Consider the following 22637-nt stretch of genomic DNA (forward strand, 5'->3'; position numbering starts at 1 on the left):
ATAAAAAATAAAATAATAAAATAAAAATTAAATCATAATTGACGACAAGATAATGAATAATAAAATAACTATGAAACTGAATGAGAAATAAAATAATAAAAAATAATGGTAAATAAATAATTAAAAATAAAATAATAAAGCTGTTTATAAACAGCTTGTCCCACGGCCACCTCCCAGTGACACACTGTCCTTGGGGCAGCTCTTTTATTTCTGCAGGAAAATATTCCTTGTGCCACATCCCCCAGTTCCTGCTCGTTTCCCGGCGTGTGGTTTAAATAGAAGTGTGTAATATCACCAAATAGAAAACTTAAACGTTTAGAATGGTAATATGTATCTATGTAAACATATCTAGAAATATATATTAATATATAAAATTATATAATATATATAATGTAGAAAATATAAATATATTTGTATATATTTAATATTTAATACATAGTTATAAAATAATATAATATGTGATATATAATTATATATTGATATACATAAAACAATATATATATTTATATATATTGATATATAAAAAGAGTGATATATATAAAACAAGGTAGAAGTTTTAAAGCAGTAGCCCGTCCTTCTTCTTCACCTTCTTCTTCATCAATTTGAGTAGCAGTGTGTAATTAGACAATAAAGCCCACATTGCAAGCACAAGTAATTAGTCATTAAGTTAAAAGTAAAAGTAATTGAAGTATTGTTTCTTAATTAATCAGTTTACACTTAAGAAACCTTGGAGAAAGAGATAAATTTAATTTAATAACTTGCTAATAAAGGACTGTAAAACTCACAACTTATAAATAAAATAAAATAAATAAAAATAAAAATAAAAATAAAAATAAAAATAAAAATAAAAATAAAAATAAAAATAAAAATAAAAATAAAAATAAAAATAAAAATATATATTAGGAATATTATATGTTGCATTAGTTGATGTAATATGTATTATAGAATCTATATAGTATAATAAATATAAGATATATTAATATTTATATATTATATTAATATATAATATATATGGTTACAAACCATTGTATTAGTTTAATATATACTTATGTATAGTCATGTAAATACATATATTTATATATAATCATATAAACAAAAATAATAAACAAAGTATACCACCTGTTACATATTTAATCCCAACCCTAACCAAAGCAAAAAAACCCCAAAAACCAAAAAACAAACCCCAAAAAATGCAATTCTGGGAGAAAGCAGCAAAGATCCTGCCAAGAAATCAGCATCTCTCTGTAGTTTTATGTAAGATTAATAAATCAGAGGAATGGAAATAGCTCGGGCCTTGCAGGGCACAAATCACCTTCCACCCCGGCAGCGTTATTTTATTCTTTAAAATAATTTGTGGATTGGTGGTCGTCAGGCTGAAGGAGGGAGCTGGGGCCTGGGAAGAGTTTAATCACCGCTGGGGGGCTGAGTCGTTAAACCCAAAAATTACAGACAAAGACCCTGTGATTAATTACAGTTATAATTGGAATTATGTTTATGATATGTTTATGTTTATTTACGCTTTTTGCCGGCGGGTGGCATGTGGGGATCATCCCCGAAATGCACGACTGCACCCCACAAGGGTTTTTTTCCCTCTATTTATTTCCCAAAATAACAGATTTGCACAACCCCAGCGCCTCCCATCCCCGCCTTGTATTAAAATGAGGTTGTCAGTCCTTCGGTGGCCTCAAGTCGGGTCGGTGGTCCCGGGGATGAAGTCAGGAAGGTCTTCGTCAGGTCTCTGAGACCCTCTGGCCCTCGTGAACCGGCAGCAAAAATCCCACATGGTTTTAAAGGCCAAGGTGAGCTGTGGAATGGCAGCTTCCCAGTGGGAGAAGGGAGACCCCGGTGTTCCTGAGCAGAAAGCTCGTGGATTTCTGCTGATGGTTCCTACTGCCGGTAAAACGGGAATAATTAACGGATTGGGACTTTGGATTAGGAGTTTCTGTTTTAGAGGAATCGTGGGGAATGATTAGTGAAAATAAACTGCGTGACCCCACAGTTCCCATCCAGCTTTTCCTTGGTTAATGAGGTGAGGCTGAACTCTCTGGGCAGAGCTAGAAATCCAAATTTCCCCATTTAATAAAATGCAGTTCACATCCAGTGAAACCAGAACTGCAGTAAACGTAGTTTTATAGCTGGTTTTATGGCTCCCTCGGATTAGTGCCATCAGATTCTGCTTTGGGGACAGCCAAAGCCACAGTCCTGTGGTGCTGGCAGGTTCTGGCTCTGCAGAATTTATTTAATTATCTATTTATTTATTTACCTATGTGATCGAGTGGGATTGGTTGTGTCATCCAGGAAGAGATTTCTGCAGCTCCAACGCTTGGCATGGAATTCAAGGACAGGGAATTCTCTCCTGGGAAGAAAAATGTTCCCTAATTACTCAGGGATGTGACAATGTTGGGATGAGGGAATGATGCCACGATGTGATTCCACCAGGAAGGAGCCTGGGCTGGTTGATTAAAATGGATCAGGTGTTTCAAGAACAAAAGTGAGGCAACTGTGAGGTGTTCTTAGGGGAAAAGCCACCCAAAAAATGGGAAATTTTAGGGTCCAAAGAACAGAATTTTTTTTTTTCCTGGAGCTGCAGCCCAGTTGATTCCAAAGAGCAGGGTTTTCAGGGTGGATATGGGGCTTTTCAGGGGTGGACAATGCCCTAACAAACAGCTTGTCCCACGGCCACCTCCCCGGGACACACGATCCTTGGGGCAACTGCTTTATTTCTGCATGGTAAGCTAATAGCAGGAAAATATTCCAGGCATTTGGGATTTCGGCTTGGCAGCTGAGCAACACCCGGCCCCGAGCAGGGCTCCCAGCGGGGCTCGGCTGCGGCCTCGGGGCGAGGGATGGGGTGCGGGGTCAGGGTGAGAGGGGACAGGGGACAGGGGCAGGGACCTTGGTGTTCAGGGGGTCAGATGTGTTTGGGGTTCAGGGGTCAGGGTGGTGGGGCCAGGGGACAGGTCAGGGGTGTTAGGGTGCAGGGGATTGGGGTACACGGATCCTGGGATGCAGGGGATTGGGGTACACGGATCCTGGGGTGCAGGGGATTGGGGTACACGGATCCTGGGATGCAGGGGATTGGAGTACATGGATCCTGGGATGCAGGAGATTGGGGTACACGGATCCTGGGGTGCAGGGGATTGGGGTACACGGATCCTGGGATGCAGGGGATTGGGGTACAGGGATCCTGGGATGCAGGGGATTGGAGTACATGGATCCTGGGATGCAGGGGATTGGAGTACATGGATCCTGGGATGCAGGAGATTGGGGTACAGGGATCCTGGGATGCAGGGGATTGGGGTACACGGATCCTGGGATGCAGGAGATTGGGGTACATGGATCCTGGGATGCAGGAGATTGGGGTACACGGATCCTGGGGTGCAGGGGATTGGGGTACACGGATGCGGGGATGCAGGAGATTGGGGTACATGGATCCTGGGATGCAGGGGATTGGGGTACATGGATCCTGGGATGCAGGGGATTGGGGTACACGGATGCGGGGATGCAGGGGATTGGAGTACATGGATCCTGGGATGCAGGGGATTGGGGTACAGGGATCCTGGCGTGCAGAGGCTCGGATTGCGCGGTTGCCGGGATGCTGAGGGTCGCGCTGTGATGCTGGGGGGCAGATCCGTGCCTGCCGGGCTGCGCAGAGCCGCCGGGATCTCTTCCCGGCCGCTGCCCCTCTGGCCGGAGCCCAGCGCGCCCCTCGCCATCCCCGCTCCGCTCCGCCCCGCCGCTCCTCGGGGGCGGGCGGTGGGCGGTGGGCGGTGGGAGGCGGGGGGCCAGCCCCAGCCCAGGCCCCGGCCGCGGCCCCGGCCCCGGCCCCGGCCCCAGCCCCAGCCCCAGCCCGGCCCCAGCCCCCGCCGCCCGCCCGGGGCCGCCGCGCCGCCCCGCATTGTCCGGGCGGCAGCGCAGGATGCGGCGCCCGGCACGGCCTCCCGGGCTGCGCTAACGGCCCGCCGGCATGAGGAGGTGAGTGGGGCCGGGCCGGGCCGGGGGGATCCGGGGCGGCCCGGCCGAGCATCCCCCGCCCTGCCCGGGGCGCGGATCCCGCCCCGCCGGTGCCGCTCTGGGGATAAAGCGGCCGAGCCGGACAGACGGAGGGGTCGGGGAGGGCTCCGAGGAACCCGAGCGCTGCCGGGGAACGGCGCAGCCCCCGCTGCCTCGGCCTTTGGCCATCCCCTCCCTCCCGGCTTCCCCCTGAAAGGGAGCGGGGAGCTGCGGGGGACGCGCCGGTGACGTGCGGGGAGCGGGGTCCCGGGAGGTGCCGGGTGCGAGGCGAGCCCGGCCCCGAGGGGACTCCGGGCACGGGGGGGTGACCTAATCCTGATCCTAACCCTAACTGTGCGCCCAGAGGGTGCGCACGGTGCGGTGGATTGTCCGTCCGTCCGTCCGTCCGTCCATCCATCATCCATCCATCCCTCCCTCCTGCCTTGCCCTCCTCCCTCCCTCCCTCACCCCCAGGAACAATGCCGGCTCCCGCAGCCGCTGGCGCACGTCAAGCGCACGCCGGAGCGCTCGCCTTCAAAACAGTAAAACAGTCGCGGCATTGAGGAGCTGAAAGGGGTTTTTAAATAGAAATCTTTTTTTTTTTTTTTTTTTTTGAAGTGGGCATTTTCCATTCAGGGGAAAAAGAACGTCAGGAGGAAGGGTTTAAAATCATTTTGTGCTGTGTATTCCAGTGTAAATTCTCCTGGGTTTGGAGGCACCATGTGCTGGTTCTCATCACTCCTAGTTTTACTCTGCGATCCCAAAAATTACCTTTCCTACTGAACATTGAACGCATCCTGGTTTTGTGACAGATTTCGGGTGTGGAACGGAATTTTGGGCAGAACTTGGGTGTTTGATGAGGACGTGGCTCTCGGGGAGGGTGCGGGGCACTCTGATGGCTCAGGATGGATTTCCTGATGGGAATTGATGAGGTTCCTGCCAGGGCTCCCCATGCGGGTGCTCCGGCGCCTGTTTGCTCTCGAGGTGCTTCTGAATTAAACATTTCGGTGGGGGCCGGGGCCTGGCAGTTGTTTATCACATTAAACATTTGTTTTAGCTCTCTCCAGCAGGAGCATGTTGACATTTTCTCTTGGGGGACTGCCGGGATAATGAATGGCACCTACTGTATTGTGTTCCCTGGAAAGCCACGGGATCCTGCAATAACATAAACACCCAGGGCTGAATTCATCCCAGATCCCAGGGGAATGGGCTCAGTGTTTACATCCACGCAGCTCTCATTCCCGTTTGTTATTGATTATGAAAATATCGATTACTTATTAGTTAACACTTGTTATAAATACAGATATATTTATTTTATTGCTGACAGCTACGGTTTCACTCCCTGCTCCGTGCTTTAGCTGTTTTGGGGAGGGGAAGGAGAGAGCCAGGTGGGTTTTGGGGGATGTGCGGGAGCAGCCACAATTCCTGGAGTGCAGAATGGAGGTGCAGCCATCAGCTCTGTCCCCTCATTCCTCTGCAGCAGGGCAGGGGAAACAGCCTCTGGCTGTCCCTGCTTGGAATTCCCGGGACAGGGAAGAGTTTTGTGCTCAGCAGCTCTTCCAGCTGGGAATTCTGGGGCAGGGAAGGGTTTTCAGCTCTTCCAGCTGGGAATTCTGGGGCAGGGAAGTGTTTCAGCTCTTCCAGCTCAGAATTCCTGGAGCAGGGAAGTGTTTCAGCTCTTCCAGCTCAGAATTCCTGGAGCAGGGAAGGATTTCAGCTCTTCCAGCTGGGAATTCTGGGGCAGAGAAGGGTTTCAGCTCTTCCAGCTGGGAATTCTAGGGCAGGGAAGGGTTTTCAACTCTTCCAGCTGGGAATTCTGGGGCAGGGAAGTGTTTCAGCTCTTCCAGCTCAGAATTCCTGGAGCAGGGAAGGATTTCAGCTCTTCCAGCTCAGAATTCCTGGAACAGGGAAGGGTTTCAGCTCTTCCAGCTGGGAATTCTGGGGCAGGGAAGGGTTTTCAGCTCTTCCAGCTGGGAATTCTGGGACAGGGAAGGATTTCAGCTCTTCCAGCTGGGAATTCTGGGGCAGGGAAGGATTTCAGCTCTTCCAGCTCAGAATTCCTGGAACAGGGAAGGATTTCAGCTCTTCCATCTGGGAATTCCTGGAACAGGGAAGGGTTCTGTTGCTGCCTTTGTTCTCCCGCCGAGCCCCACTGCATTCTTCCCTTTTGCCATTATCATTTGGGTTAAACAGAGCGTTGTGTACCATATGGATCATGTTAACAATTGCTTATCTGGAGCCGGTGTTTTCTCCTCTTTCCCTCCTCTCCTCCCTCCCTACTTCCTTTTCCCAGCCGTTTTTCCCCTCCCGAGGGCTGGGCTGGGGCTTCAGCAGCATCTTGGCTCCTGGAACCCAAACCTGTGCTGTGTCCCATCAGAGTTCCTTAATTTCCAGGGGAAAAACGTGGAATAAATGCTGAGAAATCGCCAAGGTGGTTTTCCCCGGATGCTGTGGGATATGAAATCCAGTCATTGAAGAGCCTGGGGATGAGCTCCCACCTGCTGCAGCTCCCTCTCTTTTCTTTATTTGGTAGCTGGGGTCTGACCCTGAGGGTGCTTTGCCTGTTCACACCGACTGACCCAAGCAGGGGCTGTGGTTTTCCCAAACCTCTGCTTCAGGCTGCTCCCAGATCTGTGTCAAAGCACCTGGACAAGCTGTGTGAAAGTTCTGAGCCCTCAGCCCACATCCAACCTCCACCACTCCCAGCAGCCACAGGAGGAGAAAATCCTAAAGGGTTTTTTTTTGGGTGACAAAAAAAAGAGTGGCCACGGGATCACTCCATTCCTTTTGCATCCTCCTGGCTGAGGAGATATTCCTGAGGATAGGAATGCCACAAACAGCCATTTTCCTGCTTCTCTCTTTGCTTTTCCAAAGGTTTGGCCTTCCTGCAGCTCCTTGCTTGTGCCTGGAAGGCGATGGGCTCCATGGGGGGGAAGCAGAAATGCCTCAGCCCAGCACTGACGGCAGCAGATGTGGGTTGGAGTGAGGATTCCTGAGGGGAACTTCCCCCAGAGGACATCAATGCCTCTGGGGAAGCTCTGGCTACCCTTGTGTGACGCTGACCCCCTTGTGAACACTCCTCACTTCTCTTTTTTGCGTGGTTCCATGGCTGGAGGGAACTTGGCCGCTTGACAGGGCTGTCCCGAGGCTCCTTTTGTCACCCCAGCACGTCTGGCCAAACGCCAGCTGGAATTTTGCAGCATTCAGGGAAAGCTTGAGGTGGCTCCCAGAATTCTCATCCTCTTCCTCCCTCCCCTGCTCCTGCAGACAGCTCCAGCTCTGCTGGGATGGATCCTTGTATTGTCTGTTTTTAGCCAAAAAAAAAAAAAAAAGATGTTTTCCTTCTTTTTTGGGCACAGAGGGAGGTGCTGGTAACTCGTGTGTGCTCTGGCTTGGCAAAGCTCCTGCTGTGCTGGTGGTGGCACTGGTGGTACTGGGAGGGGGACACACATCCCAGTTCCAGTCACAGGGAGCTGTTGGGACTCAATCCCATGAGTCTTCAGCAGGGAATAAAGTTCTCCCCAGTGCCAGCCACGGCAATTCCCAGTTCTGAAAGCAAATTTATCCCCTTGCAAACTTTTGCCACTGTGAGCTGCTTGCCACAATAACTCCTGGAATATTATTTTTCCCTTTGGAATTGGCTTGGTCATGCCATGGGGGGGATTCTCCCCTTTCTTTCTTCAGAGTCCTCAGTGGGATCCTGGATCTTTTCCTGCCCTGGGAATGCCACCCTTGATGTGCAGAGGGTGCTGGTGCTTGCCTGGGGCTGCTCAGAGCCCTGGCTCTGGCAGCAGGAGCTGGAAGAAGTCCTGGAGTCCTGTGGAGCCCCAGCTCTCCACAGCAAAGTTGATTTTGCCGTGTGCTGAGGGTGCTGTAAAACCTCTCCTGGCCTTGTGTGCCAGCAGCAGCTGGAGTTAAGGTCAGTTAAATTGTCCCGATGGCCCAGGGCCTGCCTGGGTCACTTATCAGCAGCCCCAGATCTTTATGGTGGCCCTGATAAAGCCACTGAGGCCTTGGGAGAGAGCTGGAGGATGCCGAGGAGGGGTTTTCCTCCTGGCTGCTTTCTCCTGAGCGCAGCTTGAGGAGGGGAAAGCAGGAATGTTTGTTTAATTCCAGTGATGCCAGCGTGGTTGTGGTGATGCCCTGGCGCCCTGCCCTGGGCTGGGATGCTGGGGGGTGCCCCTGGATCGGGATTTTGGGGTGCCCTCCCCAGGTGGAATGTCACAGTGTCCTCTCTGGGCAGGATGTTAACCCCTTATGCCCAGGGTGGGGTGCTGGGGTGTCCTCCCTGGAGTGTCCTCCATGGACTGAGGTGTGGGGCTGTCTTCCTTGGGTTGAGATGTGGGGCTGTCCTCCCTGGATCCAGATGTGGGGCTGTCCTCCCTGGATCCAGATGTGGGGCTGTCCTCCCTGGATCCAGATGTGGAGGTTTCCTTCCTGGTCAGGACTTTGAGGTGTCCTCCCTAGACTGGGATGCTGAGATTTCCTCCCTGGGTTGAGATGTGGAAGTTTTCACCCTGGTCAGGATGTTGGGGTCTCCCCCGTGGATGGAGGTGCTGGGGTCCCCTCCCTGGTCAGGGTGTTGGGGTCTCCCCCATGGATGGGGTGCTGGGGTGCCCTCCTTGGGGTGGGGTTCACTCCCAGGGTGGGGTGCCCTCCCCAAAGTGGGGTGCCCTCCCTCCCACTGCCATGCCAGGCTCCCTGAGCTGTGCTACCCAGGCCAGGCTTTTCCCCCAGAGAGAAAAGAGCCAGGATTTTGGGTTTTGAGCCAGGATTTTGGGTTTTGAGCCAGGATTTTGGGTTTTGAGCCAGGATTTTGGGTTTTTTAACATTTTTTTTTCCCCAAGAAAGTGAAAAGGAATGTCAGGACAAACTGCACTTTAATCCACACTTTCTTTCCTACAAAAAAAGCAGCTGAGTAAGAGCTGAGTGAGGAGGCTCTGCCTGCCCTGCTCTGCTCAAAGGCTCTGCTGTGTCACTGCTGAGAGGTGACAGCAGCTCCAGCCTGGGGGGACTCTGGCATCGGGGAGGTTGCAGCTGGATCTTCTCCCTGGGATTCAACTGATGTCTTTTTGGGGCTGCCTAAAAACAGAGGCCAAACAGAACTTAGGGAATAAAAAGCAGTTTATTTATAATTTATTGAAGGGCCTTCAGGTACATTTTGGGCAGACAAAGCCCCAAAAAATTGACAAGGGGTCACAAGTTTTCACATTTTTATAATTTTGGTCCATTTGCACATTGGGGTTAATGTTCTTTTTACAGGGTAACGAAGTTATTTACCCCAAGTTTTCTGCCTCCAAATCAAATCACTTTTGTTTAGGTTTCTTTGAGGCAGTGAGGTATCCTTGATTTCCAGCCTGGAGAGGAATTGTGTCTGCCCAAAATGTGAAGGCCACAGCTCACACTGTACCTGGAGATTAGATTATACACCAACGAACTGCAGGAGCACAAATATGATAAAAGCAGAAAAGCAAAAACCCCAAGGCATCGAATCTCCCCGTTTCCCAAGGAGCAGCAGGACTTTTTTGGGCATTTTTTGTGCAGCCCCAGCCTGGGCTGGGTGGGAGGGATGCTCCCACCAGAACATCCTTTTCCTCCTTTTGCAAAGAATCTGCAGAGCACTGTATCCTTACAACGGGCCCCTGGCCGGGTAATAATTAGCACAGGCTCCATGATTCGCAGACTAATTAAGAATAATTAGAATAATGAGCAGAGTTCTGATTCACAGAAGGCTGATCAATAATAATCTTCGTTAAGAAACTCTTTTATATCTTAGTTCACCACGGATTGAATTGATTGGTCCTTTAAAACACCATCGCTGCTGTCTAATTGAGGAACCACGCTTTGGGAAACAAAATCTCCACGACACATTCCCCGTGTTCACAACAACGGGTGCAGCAAGATAAGAATCATTTCTGATTCTTTCCTCTGATCTCCTGACAGACTTTTCCAGAAGGACGCCTGGGAAAGTTTCTCTGGGTGTTCAGAGAGCTGCAGCCGCGGCACTTGACTCCGGTGGCCGTGTCCTGCTGCTGCTGGAGCAGGATAATGTGGCTGTAATTGATGGTGAGAGGGCTAATGGCCACAGAAATGTGTAATTAAAGGCCAGGGGTGAGGCGCAGCCAGGCCGGGCCACGCGCGGGGGTGACGGAGGTTGAGTGTGCTCTGAGGGGCTCGTCCTGCCTCCAGGAGGGTGCCAAGGAGGGGCTCTGCTTCCTCCCGAGCCGAAAAGCAGAAATGTTTGGGTGATTCCGGTGATGCCAGCATGGGCTGCCTCGTGCTGATGGCCTGGGGCCTGGGATAAAGGGGGGAAGAGGGGCCTGGACCGGGATTTTGGGGTGTTCTCCCCAGATTGATGCCTTGAGAAGGCTGAGCTAGAACAAAACAGAGTTAAAGAATAAAATTCCCCCCACCACCACCTCCTCCTCCTCCTCCTTGTGATGGCTTTTTATCGAGTGGCTGCTGAAAAGGGAGGGAAAGGAATTGTTTCTGCCCTAGGATTAGCTGGAGATGTGGTCCTGGCACCAAATTTCCCCCATCTCCCTGCCTAAAATTTCCCCTTTTCCCCAAATTTCCCCAATCCTAATCCTGACCCTAATCCTAACCCCAAACTTTGCCCCCACGCTGTTCCCACCCTGTGATTCTGTAACAGTCTGTGTTTTCTTGGGCAGCAAACTTGTGGTGGCAGGCTCAGGTGTTTAAATGCTGTGATATAAATTTGTATTAATATAAATATGAATATAAAATGATATAATATTATATGGTATTTTATGATAATATTTATATGATACAACATGATATAACATTTCTATTAATATAAATATTAATATAATTTAACATTCTAATAGATATTATATAATATATTATATATATTACTAATATTATGTGTGATAATATCACACCCTGTGGCAGAGATATTAAATATAAAGATTTATAAATATAAAGAAAAAGAAATAAATAGGTGTGTCAGTGATAGTACATGTATGTACTATAATTCCAATATATTATAATAAATATATAAAACAAATAGAAATTTTAGATCAGATTTAATATATTATGTATATTTATAATAAAGATATAAATATACTATCGATAATACATTATTAGGTATTATATATGAATATTTAACTATATTATAATTGGCTTAGAATCCATGCAATCCCAGGCTGTAGGAGGTGGGTGACGCAGGGGACGATGCTCCAAGCATGGCACCGGGTCCCCAAAATCCACCCGGAGGCAGCCACAGCCTCGGGCGTGGATGAAGGCAGCAGTGTCAACAAAGAAAGGAGCCCGGAAAAAAGGGGGACTTCTGGAAAATCCATTAGTGAATGGAGTGCAGGAGGGAGCTGGGCTTTTCAGGCCGCGTTCAAAAAGGAATCCGCGAGTCAAAAGGCTTGTGAAAACAAAAGGCACAGAGAGAGGCCTCCAGCACGGTGTGGTGGGGCTGGGATGGGTCCCCAGGGGCTGGGATGGGGACTGGAGCAGGATCCACCATGCTGCAGGGCTGGGGTGGGGACTGCAACACCCTGAAGCGTTCCAGGGGCTGAAAAATGGAAAAGTTAAATTCCAGCACCCTGGGATCTGTCTGATCCTGGGAAAATTCTCCTTCCCTCCTGAGGATTGTCCTGGTGGGGACCAAAGCTGGGATGTGGTCGTGGTTGAGACAGAGGCAGCACAAAGCAACAAATCCATTTTCAGAAGTCGTCAAACTGTTTTTGTTTTAGCATTCATGCTTTTTACAGATTCTTACAAAGCTCATAAGTTCACACTTTACACTTTTCTTGGTCAAAAGAGGTGAAAAAAGCGCTCATTGGAACAGGCAGCTGCAGGTTTATCTTAGTTATCCTTTTCTTCCTTGGTGTCTGTGTCAACGACCTTGGGAGGAAATTCTTCCAGGGGCAAACACGGATCCTCTTATCAAACTTCTCTCTGGCTCACAGGAGGCGCTGGAAAAGCTTTTCCACAGAGTGAGACCCCAGGTGGGTCCCACAGCTGTGAGGGGAATCAGGGCAGGAGCACATCCACAGCTGGATGGGGAGCTGTGGGACCAGAACATCCACAGCTGGATGGGGAGCTGTGGGACCAGAACATCCACAGCTGGATGGGGAGCTGTGGGACCAGAATATCCACAGCTGGATGGGACGCTGTGGGACCAGAACATCCACAGCTGGAGGGGGAGCTGTGGGATCAGAACATCCACAGCTGGATGGGATGCTGTGGGAGCAGAACATCCACAGCTGGATGGGGAGCTGTGGGATCAGAACATCCACAGCTGGATGGGGAGCTGTGGGATCAGAACATCCACAGCTGGATGGGGAACTGTGGGACCAGAACATCCACAGCTGGATGGGGAACTGTGGGACCAGAACATCCACAGCTGGATGGGGAGCTGTGGGATCAGAACATCCACATCTGGATGGGGAGCTGTGGGACCAGAACATCCACAGCTGGATGGGGAGCTGTGGGACCAGAACATCCACAGCTGGATGGGGAGCTGTGGGATCAGAACATCCACAGCTGGATGAGGATGCTGTGGGACCAGAACATCCACAGCTGGAGGGGGAGCTGTGGGACCAGAACATCCACAGCTGGATGGGACGCTGTGGGATCAGAACATCCACAGCTGGATGGAGAGTTGTGGGATCAGAACATCCACAGCTGGATGGGGAGCTGTGGGATCAGAACATCCACAGCTGGATGGGATGCTGTGGGACCAGAACATCCACAGCTGGATGGGGAGCTGTGGGACCAGCACATCCACAGCTGGATGGGAGGGCAGGGACTGGGCAGCACGGTGATGAATTAAGGGGATGATGAATCATTTGGAGTTCATGCTCACCTTTGGGGCAGGGCTGAGCCAGCTCCACCTCCCAGATGTTACAGACCCAAACAAGTTGCTGAGTGGTTTTGTGTTGTGCTCCTGGGAGTGATGCAGGAGATCTCCGGGGCCTGAAGAGTCCAGGAGAGCTGGAGATGTCAAGAAAAGTAGAAATGGCAAAAAGAGACTGGGTTTTTAAACTCTTCTAGGTCCATTTTTATTGGGTCTTTTTAATTTAGTTTTGTTTTATTTTGCTTTATTTAATTTCATTTTATTGTAATTTTCACTTATTCGTATTTCATTCCATTTTATATTATTTCTTTTCATTATTCCTTTATTTTATAATTTATTTTATCTCTTTTCTTTCATTTTGTTTTCTTTTATTTTATTTTAATTTGTTTTATTTTATTCTATTTTAGTCTATTTAATTCTATTTTGTATTTTACTTTGTTTTATTCTACTTCATTTTATTCCATTTTATTTTATTCCACTTTATTTTCTTCTATTTTATTTTATATATTATTTTATTCCATTTTATTTTATATATTCTGTTATTCCATTTTATTTTATATATTCTTTTATTCCATTTTATTTTATATATTCTTTTATTCCATTTTATTTTACTGTATTTTATTCCATTTCATTTTTCTCCCACCTGCCTTCCATTGAACCAAAACTCCTCAAATCCACTTCTTGCCCCACCTCCTCATTGCCACCACCCGGATTTTCCTGCCTTGTCCCCTCATCCCGGAATTCCCGGGCCGTGGATCCTTTCCCAGCACCGTGGGGGTCTGTCCTGGCAGTGACAGATGGGCCGGGCTCGGCTGCTGCCAGGAAGGACAGATGGACAGCGGCCCGTCGGTCACTCGCGGCGTCCAGCTGCTCTGCACTTGATCTCTGAGTGACCAGAGTGACCGTGGAGATGAGCCCAGGACGGGGACAGGGCACGGCCGAGCCAGCCCAGACCCCCGTGCCGCGCGGGCCCTGACCCTGCCCTGGTGGCAGTGCCATCCCGCGGTGTCACCGCGGCTCCCCGTGGGTTTGCCAAACGCCCGGAACCTTCTGGGGAAACTGCGTGGTTGCCAAGGAGCCCTGCCCGGCTCAGGCTGGGGTGGCGCCTTGCCTGAGGTCACCTTGGCTGGTGCTGTGGTGACACTGGTGGGCTGTGACATCCCTGGTGTCCGTCAGGCTGTGACACCCCCGGTGTCACAGGCAGGTTTCATCCCGTCCTTAAACTGTGCCGTGGGAAGTTTTGCTCGGATGTTAGGAGAAAGTTTTTCACAGAAGGAGTGATAAAGCTCTGGAATGGCCTGCCCGGGGAGGTGCTGGAGCCTCCATCCCTGAATGTGTGTTAAAAAAGTCTGGATGTGGCGCTGGGTGCCAAAGTTGAGTTGAGATCTTGGGGCTGGGTTGGACTCGATGACCTTGAAGGTCTCTTCCAACCCAGTGATTCTGTGGACTCTGTGATTCTGTGGTTCTGTGGTTTGGTGATTCGGCCATTCTGTGATTCTGTGGTTCTGTGATTTGGTGATTCGGCCATTCTGTGATTCTGTGATTTGGTGATTCTGTGGACTCTGTGATTCTGTGGTTCTGTGATTTGGTGATTCTGTGGACTCTGTGGTTCTGTGATTCTGTGGTTCTGTGGTTTGGTGATTCGGTCATTCTGTGATTCTGTGGTTCTGTGGTTTGGTGATTCTGTGGACTCTGTGATTCTGTGGTTCTGTGGTTTGGTGATTCTGTGGACTCTGTGATTCTGTGGTTCTGTGATCTGGTGATTCTGTGGACTCTGTGATTCTGTGGTTCTGTGATTTGGTGATTCGGCCATTCTGTGATTCTGTGGTTCTGTGGTTTGGTGATTCTGTGGACTCTGTGGTTCTGTGGTTCTGTGGTTTGGTGATTCGGCCGTTCTGTGATTCTGTGCTGGATGGGTGTTGGAAAAAGCCTGAATCCTCCAAGCTGGCAGAGGAGGAGCCAGCAGCAGCCAAATCCTGTGACAGCACAGTGATGACCATGAGCCTGGGTGACCAACCATGGAACTGGAGATGGCCGTGGACCCTGGATGACCACAGAGCTGTGGCTTGGCAGCTCAGCCTGGCGCCCGAGGCCTGGGATGCTCCTTGGAATGCGCTGCCCCATGGAATGAGACCCATCTGGATCATCCCTTCAAGAGCCAGCCCCTCTTCCTGGGACTCGGGGGGATTCGAGTGTGTTTAAACCCCGGCTTTAGTGCCTCCTCAGCCTGGATGTGTTTGCTCTTCTCTGCTTTTTTGCCCTCCGAACGCATCAGACCCCTCTTGAACCCCCTGGGGGTGTGGGGTCAGCGCAGCCATCTGCAGACGCTGCCTGGGGGTCACTCCACTGGGATTTTTTTTTCCAGAATTTTTACACCCCAGCATCAGCGCCGTGTGCGTGTGGCCGTGCAACGAGTGTGAGAACGTTTTACACCACGTTTTAAACGTTGTCCTGCACACAGGGGCCGAGGATGAGCTGTCCCCCCTCCAACAAAGCTCCGCGATGCTGTCCTGCATCCCACGGCCTCGTGGCTGGAGCTTTTCCCGGGGGGGCGGCAGCGCACCCCATCCCCACGCCGAGCCGTTGGACACCCTCGGCGGTGCGCCCGCTAAAAAAACCCCGAACAAAAGCCCAGTTCAGACTCGCTGCTGAATAGATTAACAAGATTTCCATAATTAGGGCGGGCGGGAACAATGGGATTCTCCCTGCCCAGCCCCCCTGCCCGCCTTTGTCTTGCGCTGGGGATAATGGGCAGCAGCGAGGGTGGGAACCGGCCCGGCCATTTGGTCACTGGACAGTAATTTTCTCACACTGCCAAGGGGAGCATTGAAACATCTGTCCCGCTCCACCACTCATTCACGTCCCATTTCAACCCTGACACCTCCTCCCTGCCCGCTGCCCTCCCCCTCTCTGGGTTTTCCAGCTTTTCCATGGATTTCGGGATTTTTCTTCTCGGTCCTTAAGGGGTTGTTTGGCTCCTGGGGCTTGCAAAGCTGTGTCTGTGCGTTCCCCCGAGCAGCTCTGGGATCCGGGGTTGGGAAGGGGGCTGGAGGAGCTGTGCCCTTGTGGTGGGCTTCCAACCACACCCCGAGGCATTGGCCACCCTCCTCCAGGCTTTTGGAGAAGGAATCCCATCCCTGGGCCCACCTCTGAGTGTGTTTTTTAACTGGTGTCCGAGCAGGGTGATGGGCAGCTGCTCCCTGTCCCCAAGAGCCTGGGAGTGCCGCTGGGATTTGCTGGTTGTGCTGGTGGCCAGGAGTGGTCAGACGCCTCCCCTGGTGTCCCCAAATCCCTGAGCACTGGGCTCCTGCAGCTTGGCATTTCAGGGGGACAGAAGCAGCAGCTGCGCTCTGCACCCCCTTAGCGAGGATGGAAACTCCCGGTGTTTTAATTCCTAAACAAATTACAATATCAAGGAAAATGCCTTATTCATCACATGAATCATCATCCTCATTCCTCACAGAACCAGCCAAAAGCTCATTTTTCCCTTCAGAGGTGCTGGGTAGCTTTGCCCCGTGTCCAGCCAGCCCCAGGAGGATCCCCTGTGCCTTTATCCATCAGGAGCGCTTTGACAAAGCCTGCAAGTGCAGGAGGAGGCCAGCTCAACCCACACAGAGCTGAATCCTCTCGTGGAGGTTTGATATCCAAAGTGGAAGCACAAGTGCCCCATAAGTCAATTAAAGCATTAAGTAATCTGATTGTGCAGAGTGGCTTAAGGGCTGCGGGCAGGGAGGGAGTGGGGCAAGAGGCTCCCCCCCGATACCCCCCGAAATGATTGTTGTCACTAATAATGAAGGGATGGGACCGTCGTCGGGCTAAGAAGGATTTATTGCTCAGATAAACCTCAGCCTCAGAGGCTGTGAGATTTTAAAGGAGTAAGCAGTCGGTTGTAGTTCAAGAGTAGTCACAAGTCTTTTCATTACGAGGCAATATATAACTTTCTAATTTAATTAATAGATGCTACAAGGTTTATTTTTTTTTCCTGATCTATCACTTTTATTTATTTCTGCTGCACTGTGGATACTTTTGTCTAATAGGCTTCTGTCTCGTGCACACATATGCTTTTATTATAACTTCTAAACTCTTAGCTTATTCTTTGCAACCTACCTTATAAACCCTCCACCATCTTATTAATAATTTCTCACTTAAGAAACTACAATTACAGAGACATAAGTTTATGTTTTTTCTGTTCAGTGTCTGTGTATTGCATTTTTGCATCAATCCAAGCTTCTCCCGAGGCTGCAAATCAAACCCTTCTGTGTCCGTGGAAGTTTTTGCTTTTCTGATTCCCACGCCTCGAGGCGCTGCACATGGCGCTGGGGACAGGAGGGCATTGCCACCACCCTCAGGAGCCCATGGAGCAAGAGGCAGGGACACCAATCTCAGCAGGAGGTGCCTGTGGTCAAGGGCATTTTAGGGTGGAAGGATTCCTTCACAGAAAGCACTAGATTGGTCATCGGGGATGTGGTGGAGTCACCATGCCTGGAGGGACAGCTGGACGCGGCACTCGGTGCTCCGGTCTGGGTGATGAAGTGGGAATTGGTCAAAGCTTGGACTCGATGGTCTTGAAGGTGATGCTGTGAATATCCCGAGTTAGCTGGAGCAGGTGTTCACAGCCCGGGGGTGTGGTGGGGTAAGGACAGGCAGCACAGCGGGATTTGGGGACACCCCATGCACAGCTCCTGTTCCACCGCTCTCACCTGTGCTGTCCCGTCCCCACAGGTCTGTCGAAGATGCACTGGTCACCAGAGCATGCCCAGTCCCTGAACCAGTGGCCGGAGCAGCACCTGGACGTCTCCTCCACGACCTCCTCGCCGGCCCACAAGTCCGAGCTGTACCCCAGCACCCGCCAGCGCTTCAACTACGCCTGGGCCAACGACGACATCTCGGCGCTGACGGCCTCCAACCTCCTCAAGAGGTACGCCGAGAAGTACTCGGGGGTGCTGGACGCGCCCTACGAGCGCCCGGCGCTCGGCACCTATGGGGATGGTGCCTTCGGCCCCGTTAACGGGCAGAAGGGGGACGGGGAGCCCTGGCCAGGGGCACACGGCTCTGATGGCACCTACCCCCTGACCCCCATCCACGATGGCCTGGCCGGTGCCAAGGCCGTGGTGCCACCCACTGTCCCTGCCGGCAGCGGGGCCATCGGGCTGGGTGGCTCCCCGGTGGTGTCGGCCAACCTCAGCGACCCCGTGTACCCCGGGAACTCCTGCGGGGCGGCTGCTGCCGGCGCCGGGGCACTCGGGGCATCTCAGGAGTACCCCTCGGGCTATGGCGGCACCTACTTGCCCTCCGGCTACTGCGCCCAGCCAGCGGCAGCGCTGCCACCCCCGCACCCTCCTGGTCTCCACAGCTCAGGGCTCCTGCAGCCTCCGCACCCCTCGCCCGCCCTGGTGCCGGGCTACGGCTCCTCGGGCCCCATGTACAACTATGCCAGCAGCAGCTACCCGCCCCAGCCGGGCTACGGGGGCATCCACCCGCCCCACCCCTCTGCCTCCTACCTGCCCTCCGGCATCGCCGCGCCCACCCCCATCCCGGCCCCGCCGCCCTCCGCCCGCCCGCCGGGGGTCCCTGCCTATGGCTACCAGGGCGCTGGGCTGGGCACCCTGGCCGTGCCGCCCCTGGGCACCGAGGCAGCGGGCACGCTGAAGAGGAAGGTGTTCGACATCGGCGGGGAGGATGATGGCGAGGGCAGGTACAGGAAATACAGCTACGAGCAGCCAAAGTCCCCCTACCCCCTGTCGGACAACGGCGAGTGCCGGGGCAATGGGTTCAGCAGCAGCGGCGAGTCCCCCCAGGTGACCTTCAAGCCTGGGAAGAGGCCAGCGGGAGCTGGGAGCGCCGAGGAGCACGGCGGCAAGTACGGCGGGCAGCAGATGAAGGGGATGGTGTCGCCATCCTACGGTGCCAGGGACACTCCCCTGCGGCCAGCAGAGCCCTTCGAGAAGTTCAGCCCCCCCCTTGCCAACGGGGAGCGGGCGGCCGAGCCGGGTCCCCCCTTCCCGCTGCGGCTGCCCTCCAAAGCTCTGGTGTTCGGCGGCGCCCCGCTGGAGGAGCAGCCCAAGAACATCGACCCGCTGCTCCTGGAGCTGGTCAACAGCAAGGTGGTGGAGCGGGGCCCGCCGGTGCAGTGGTCGGACATTGCCGGGCAGGTGTCGGTGAAGGCGGCCATCGAGGAGGAGCTGCTGTGGCCCATCCTGCGGCCCGGCTCCTACAATGGCGCGAGCCACCCGCTGCGGACCCTGCTGCTCTTCGGGCCCCGCGGCACCGGGAAGACGCTGCTGAGCCGCTGCATCTCCACCCAGCTGGGCTCCACCCTGCTGAGGCTCAGCGGCACCACGCTGCTGTCCACCTGGAAGGCCGAAGCCGAGAAGATCCTCCAGACCGTGTTCTTCGTGGCCAACTGCCGGCAGCCCTCGGTGGTGCTCATCACCGAGGCCGAGTCCTTGCTGGCGGTGCGGACGGGCGAGGACGGCGGCCAGGCGAGCAACCTCAAATCCCAGCTCCTCTCCTACCTGGACAACGTGGCTACCTCATCCGAGCACAACGTGGTGGTCATCGGCACCACGGCGCGGCCGGGCAGCATGGACGAGGCGTCGCACCGGCGCTTCGGCACGCGGCTGTACATCGCGCCGCCGGACGGCGAGGCGCGGCGCCACATCCTGCGCCAGGCCCTGGCCCAGCAGAGCTGCTGCCTGAGCGAGCGCGAGCTGGCGGCCCTGGCGCAGCGCACCGAGAGCTTCTCCGGCGCCGAGCTGCTGCGGCTCTGCCAGCACGCCGGGGCCGCCGCCCGCCGCGCGCTGCCGGGACCCCCCGCCTCCTACCAGGACCTGGAGAAGGCGTTCTGCAAGGTGCGCCCTGCCGTGTCCCAGAAGGAGCTGGACTTGTTCCTGGAGTGGGATAAGATGTACAGCACCAGGCACTGATGGGGGGTCGGACCCCGAGGCCGTGGGGACGGACCCCGAGGCCACGGGGACAGATTTGGGACATGGTTTGGGGGCCTTGGGGGCTCTGGTTCTCTCCGTGGGGTTGGATCCCTCCTTGCAGCCCCGCCAGTAGCACCGCATACCTCACCTCTCGTTTTTGGCACTCATCCAGGGATTTCCCCCGCTGTGGCTCTCGGGGAGCCTCACCCACCACTCAGGATAAGCTATTTATTATTTTCCTGCCCCTCCGTGCCTGGAGCGGCGGTGCCAGCGGGGCTGGAGGCGCCCCGGGAGCTTCCCGGCATCGGGATCCGCTCCAGCGCCGCATTCAGGAGCTCCCCCATCCACCCCAAAGCTTTATTGTTGGGTTTTTTTTTTGTTAATTGATTTTATTATTCTCAACAGAAATACCTTGGGTGTCTTTGGAGCCCCTTCTCACCTTGATCAGGGAAAGGGGGAGCTGGGGGAGATGCCCAAAACCAGGGAATTTCACCCCAAAACAAAGAGGTTGCACCCCAAACCTGGGGGTTACACCCCAAAACCAGGAGGTTTTGGAGTAAAATGCTGTAGATTGTTGAATATCCTAGACTCGGGTTTTTATTTTTGTAAGGTCCGTAGTATTTTTTGTTTGTTTGTTTGTTTTCTTTTTTTAACTACTCAGGAAAAGAATTACCTCAGAAAAACTAAAGAATGTTTTTTTAAAAACACTTTTTATCTTCTCAGAAAAGGAAAAAGGAGATTTTTTTAAGAGTTTTCCGACCTGGGACAAAGCTGCCTCCTGCATTTGCTTCCAAAGGGGGTGAAGAAAGGAAGAAATGAAAGGAAAAATAAACTTGAAGCTGTTACAAAGATGAAATTTGAATGTATTTCAGGTGCTTTCCACATATATTATGCCATAATTTTATTTGAAATTTTGCTTTTTAACATCGTTTATCGTAGCGTTTGGTGGAGTAACGTGTCTTCAGTGGAAAGTTTAGTGCTGTAGGTTGGGAGCTGTCACTGGCACCACTTTTTGGAGCAGATTGGGCAAATCCCCCCCTTCTCCTCCCCCCCCAAAAAAAAATCCCAGCAGGGCTGAGCGAGGGGCTTTGCACAGAGCATGAACCCCCAGCCCATCCATTAGCCCCTCTTTGCATCACGGTGGGGATTTCCCCAATAAAACAAATAAAATTTATTATTTTTAGTGCTCTAAAGGCCCCCCCTTAGGGCAGCCCCCCCAAACCTCAGGGTCTGCGCGTGCAGAGAGAACAGATCCCTCACGGGGGCTCCCCCAGAAGTGTCTGCCAGGTTTTTTTCTGGGTTTTCCCAATTTTCCCAGTTTCCTATTGCATCCAGGGCATTACCCTTTGCCTCCCACCTCCAAAAAGTCGTGCTGGGTTCCTGAAGACTTATTATTATTATTATTATTATCCTATTTGTACACTCTCTGTAACCATTTCTACCTCATTTTGCAACATATTGTACATGAAAGTATTTAATTCATGTCTTATTGATGTCTGAGACAGACAAGCTCTAGGGCTGGGACGGTCTACCTCAAGAAATGCTGTATTTTAAAATGAAAAAAAAGGAAAAAAAAAAAAGTATTACACAGTATTAAAGAGATTACCTGAACCGCTCCTGTCTTTGGGGTGCTGCACAGATTTCTGGGGGGCTCCTGGAGGGGGGGGTCCAGCCGGTTTTGGGGTTTGGGTGATGTGAGAGGGTGGGCAGGGGTCCAGGGGGGCAGCTGGGACCCCCGGGCCGGGAGGGGACATGGTGACATCCCTGGGCAGGGGGTGTCCAGAACAAGCCAGGTTTTTTTTTTTGGGACCCCTGAGGGGAATGAAGGGTGTGAACTGAGGGGTCCGAGGTAGGAAATGGGGAGGAAGGCTCCTCCTTCCTCATCCTCATCCTCTTCATCCTGCAGCAAAGCGGGGCTGGGCTCCTCTCTGCTGCCAGCAGCCTCCGTCGGGGGGGTTTTGGGGGAGATCTGGGGAAATCGCAGATTGTCATCAGGGAGATCCAGGGAAATCCAGGGAAATCCAGGGAAATCCAGGGAAATCCAGGGAATTGGCGGTTTGCCGCCACCCCCGCTGGAAGGACAGCGCTGCTGGCACCTCGGGGCTGCGTTGCCACCTTGTGGCTCCTCAGCCCGATCCCGAGCGGGGCCGCCTTGGCTCAGCCGCGCTCCGCTCGCTCCCTTCGGGGTGGGACAGGGGCAGGGAGGTCCCGGGGGGGTCCGGGTGCTGCTTCCCCCCTCCCCGAGGGGGTGGCGGAGGGGTCCCAAGGAGCAGAACCGTCCCCATCCCGCTGCTCCAGAGGGGGGGACACCCGATCCAGAGCCCGGCCGGTCCCAGCTCAGTTCAGGCCCACGGGTGACGGGCAGGATGCTCCGGGGGGAGGAGGATTTGGGACAGACGGACAGATGTCACTGCCAGCGGTGAAAGTGCCTCGGAGCTCCTCCTGGACAGCGTTACAGCACTTCGGTTGGTCCCTGCTGGGGATTAGGGACACGTTTGGTCTGTCCCCGTGTCCCTGCAGTGCCAGTTTGGGAATGCCAGGAGGGCTGCCAGGCTGGAGGGACAGGCGCCACCGCTGTGGGATGTGACACGGGACAAGGGACCCGGGACAGGCAACTCGGCCTGGAGCTGCTCTGTGAGGTCAGGGCGGTTCCACGTTCCTGGGACACCCCGATGCCGAGGGAATCCACGCTGGCACCCAGACGATGCTGGCGCCGCTGGGCCTCGTCCTGCTCCTGCTGGCGCTGGGTGGCCGCGCCGATGACACGGTGGCCGCCACCGTGGGCCGGCACAGCATGGGCCGCATCGCCGAGCTGCTGGCCAGCCCCGAGTGCCACCAGCTGCAGGCAGAGCTGAACAGCCCCGAGGAGGAGCTGGGCAGCCCGGAGC

At 52.9% G+C, this 22637-nt stretch overlaps 1 protein-coding gene across 4 annotated transcripts; it reads left to right on the forward strand.

The window, feature by feature from the left end:
• Positions 1-3828: 3828 nt before the first annotated feature.
• Positions 3829-21342, forward strand: FIGNL2 (fidgetin like 2). 4 transcript variants are annotated; one of them, XM_038164271.1, is made up of 3 exons: positions 3829-3975; positions 17546-17741; positions 18177-21342. In XM_038164271.1, the coding sequence occupies exons 2-3, from the start codon at positions 17557-17559 to the stop codon at positions 19747-19749; spliced, it is 1758 nt and encodes a 585-aa protein (XP_038020199.1). In that variant the 5' UTR covers positions 3829-3975; positions 17546-17556; the 3' UTR covers positions 19750-21342. The 4 variants fall into 4 exon arrangements, with proteins under 4 accessions (XP_038020199.1, XP_038020196.1, XP_038020197.1 ...); XM_038164268.1 differs by having other exon boundaries at positions 17546-21342; XM_038164269.1 differs by lacking the exon at positions 3829-3975 and adding an exon at positions 7734-7912 and having other exon boundaries at positions 17546-21342.
• The last annotated feature ends 1295 nt before the right edge of the window (positions 21343-22637 follow it).

This window comes from Motacilla alba, chromosome 29 (genome assembly GCF_015832195.1).
Source record: "Motacilla alba alba isolate MOTALB_02 chromosome 29, Motacilla_alba_V1.0_pri, whole genome shotgun sequence".
Taxonomy (NCBI): domain Eukaryota; kingdom Metazoa; phylum Chordata; class Aves; order Passeriformes; family Motacillidae; genus Motacilla; species Motacilla alba.

What these genes read in the sequence shown, in the direction of transcription:
- FIGNL2 (XM_038164268.1), top strand. Translation starts at nt 17,557, where the DNA reads ATGCACTGGTCACCAGAGCATGCCCAGTCCCTGAACCAGTGGCCGGAG.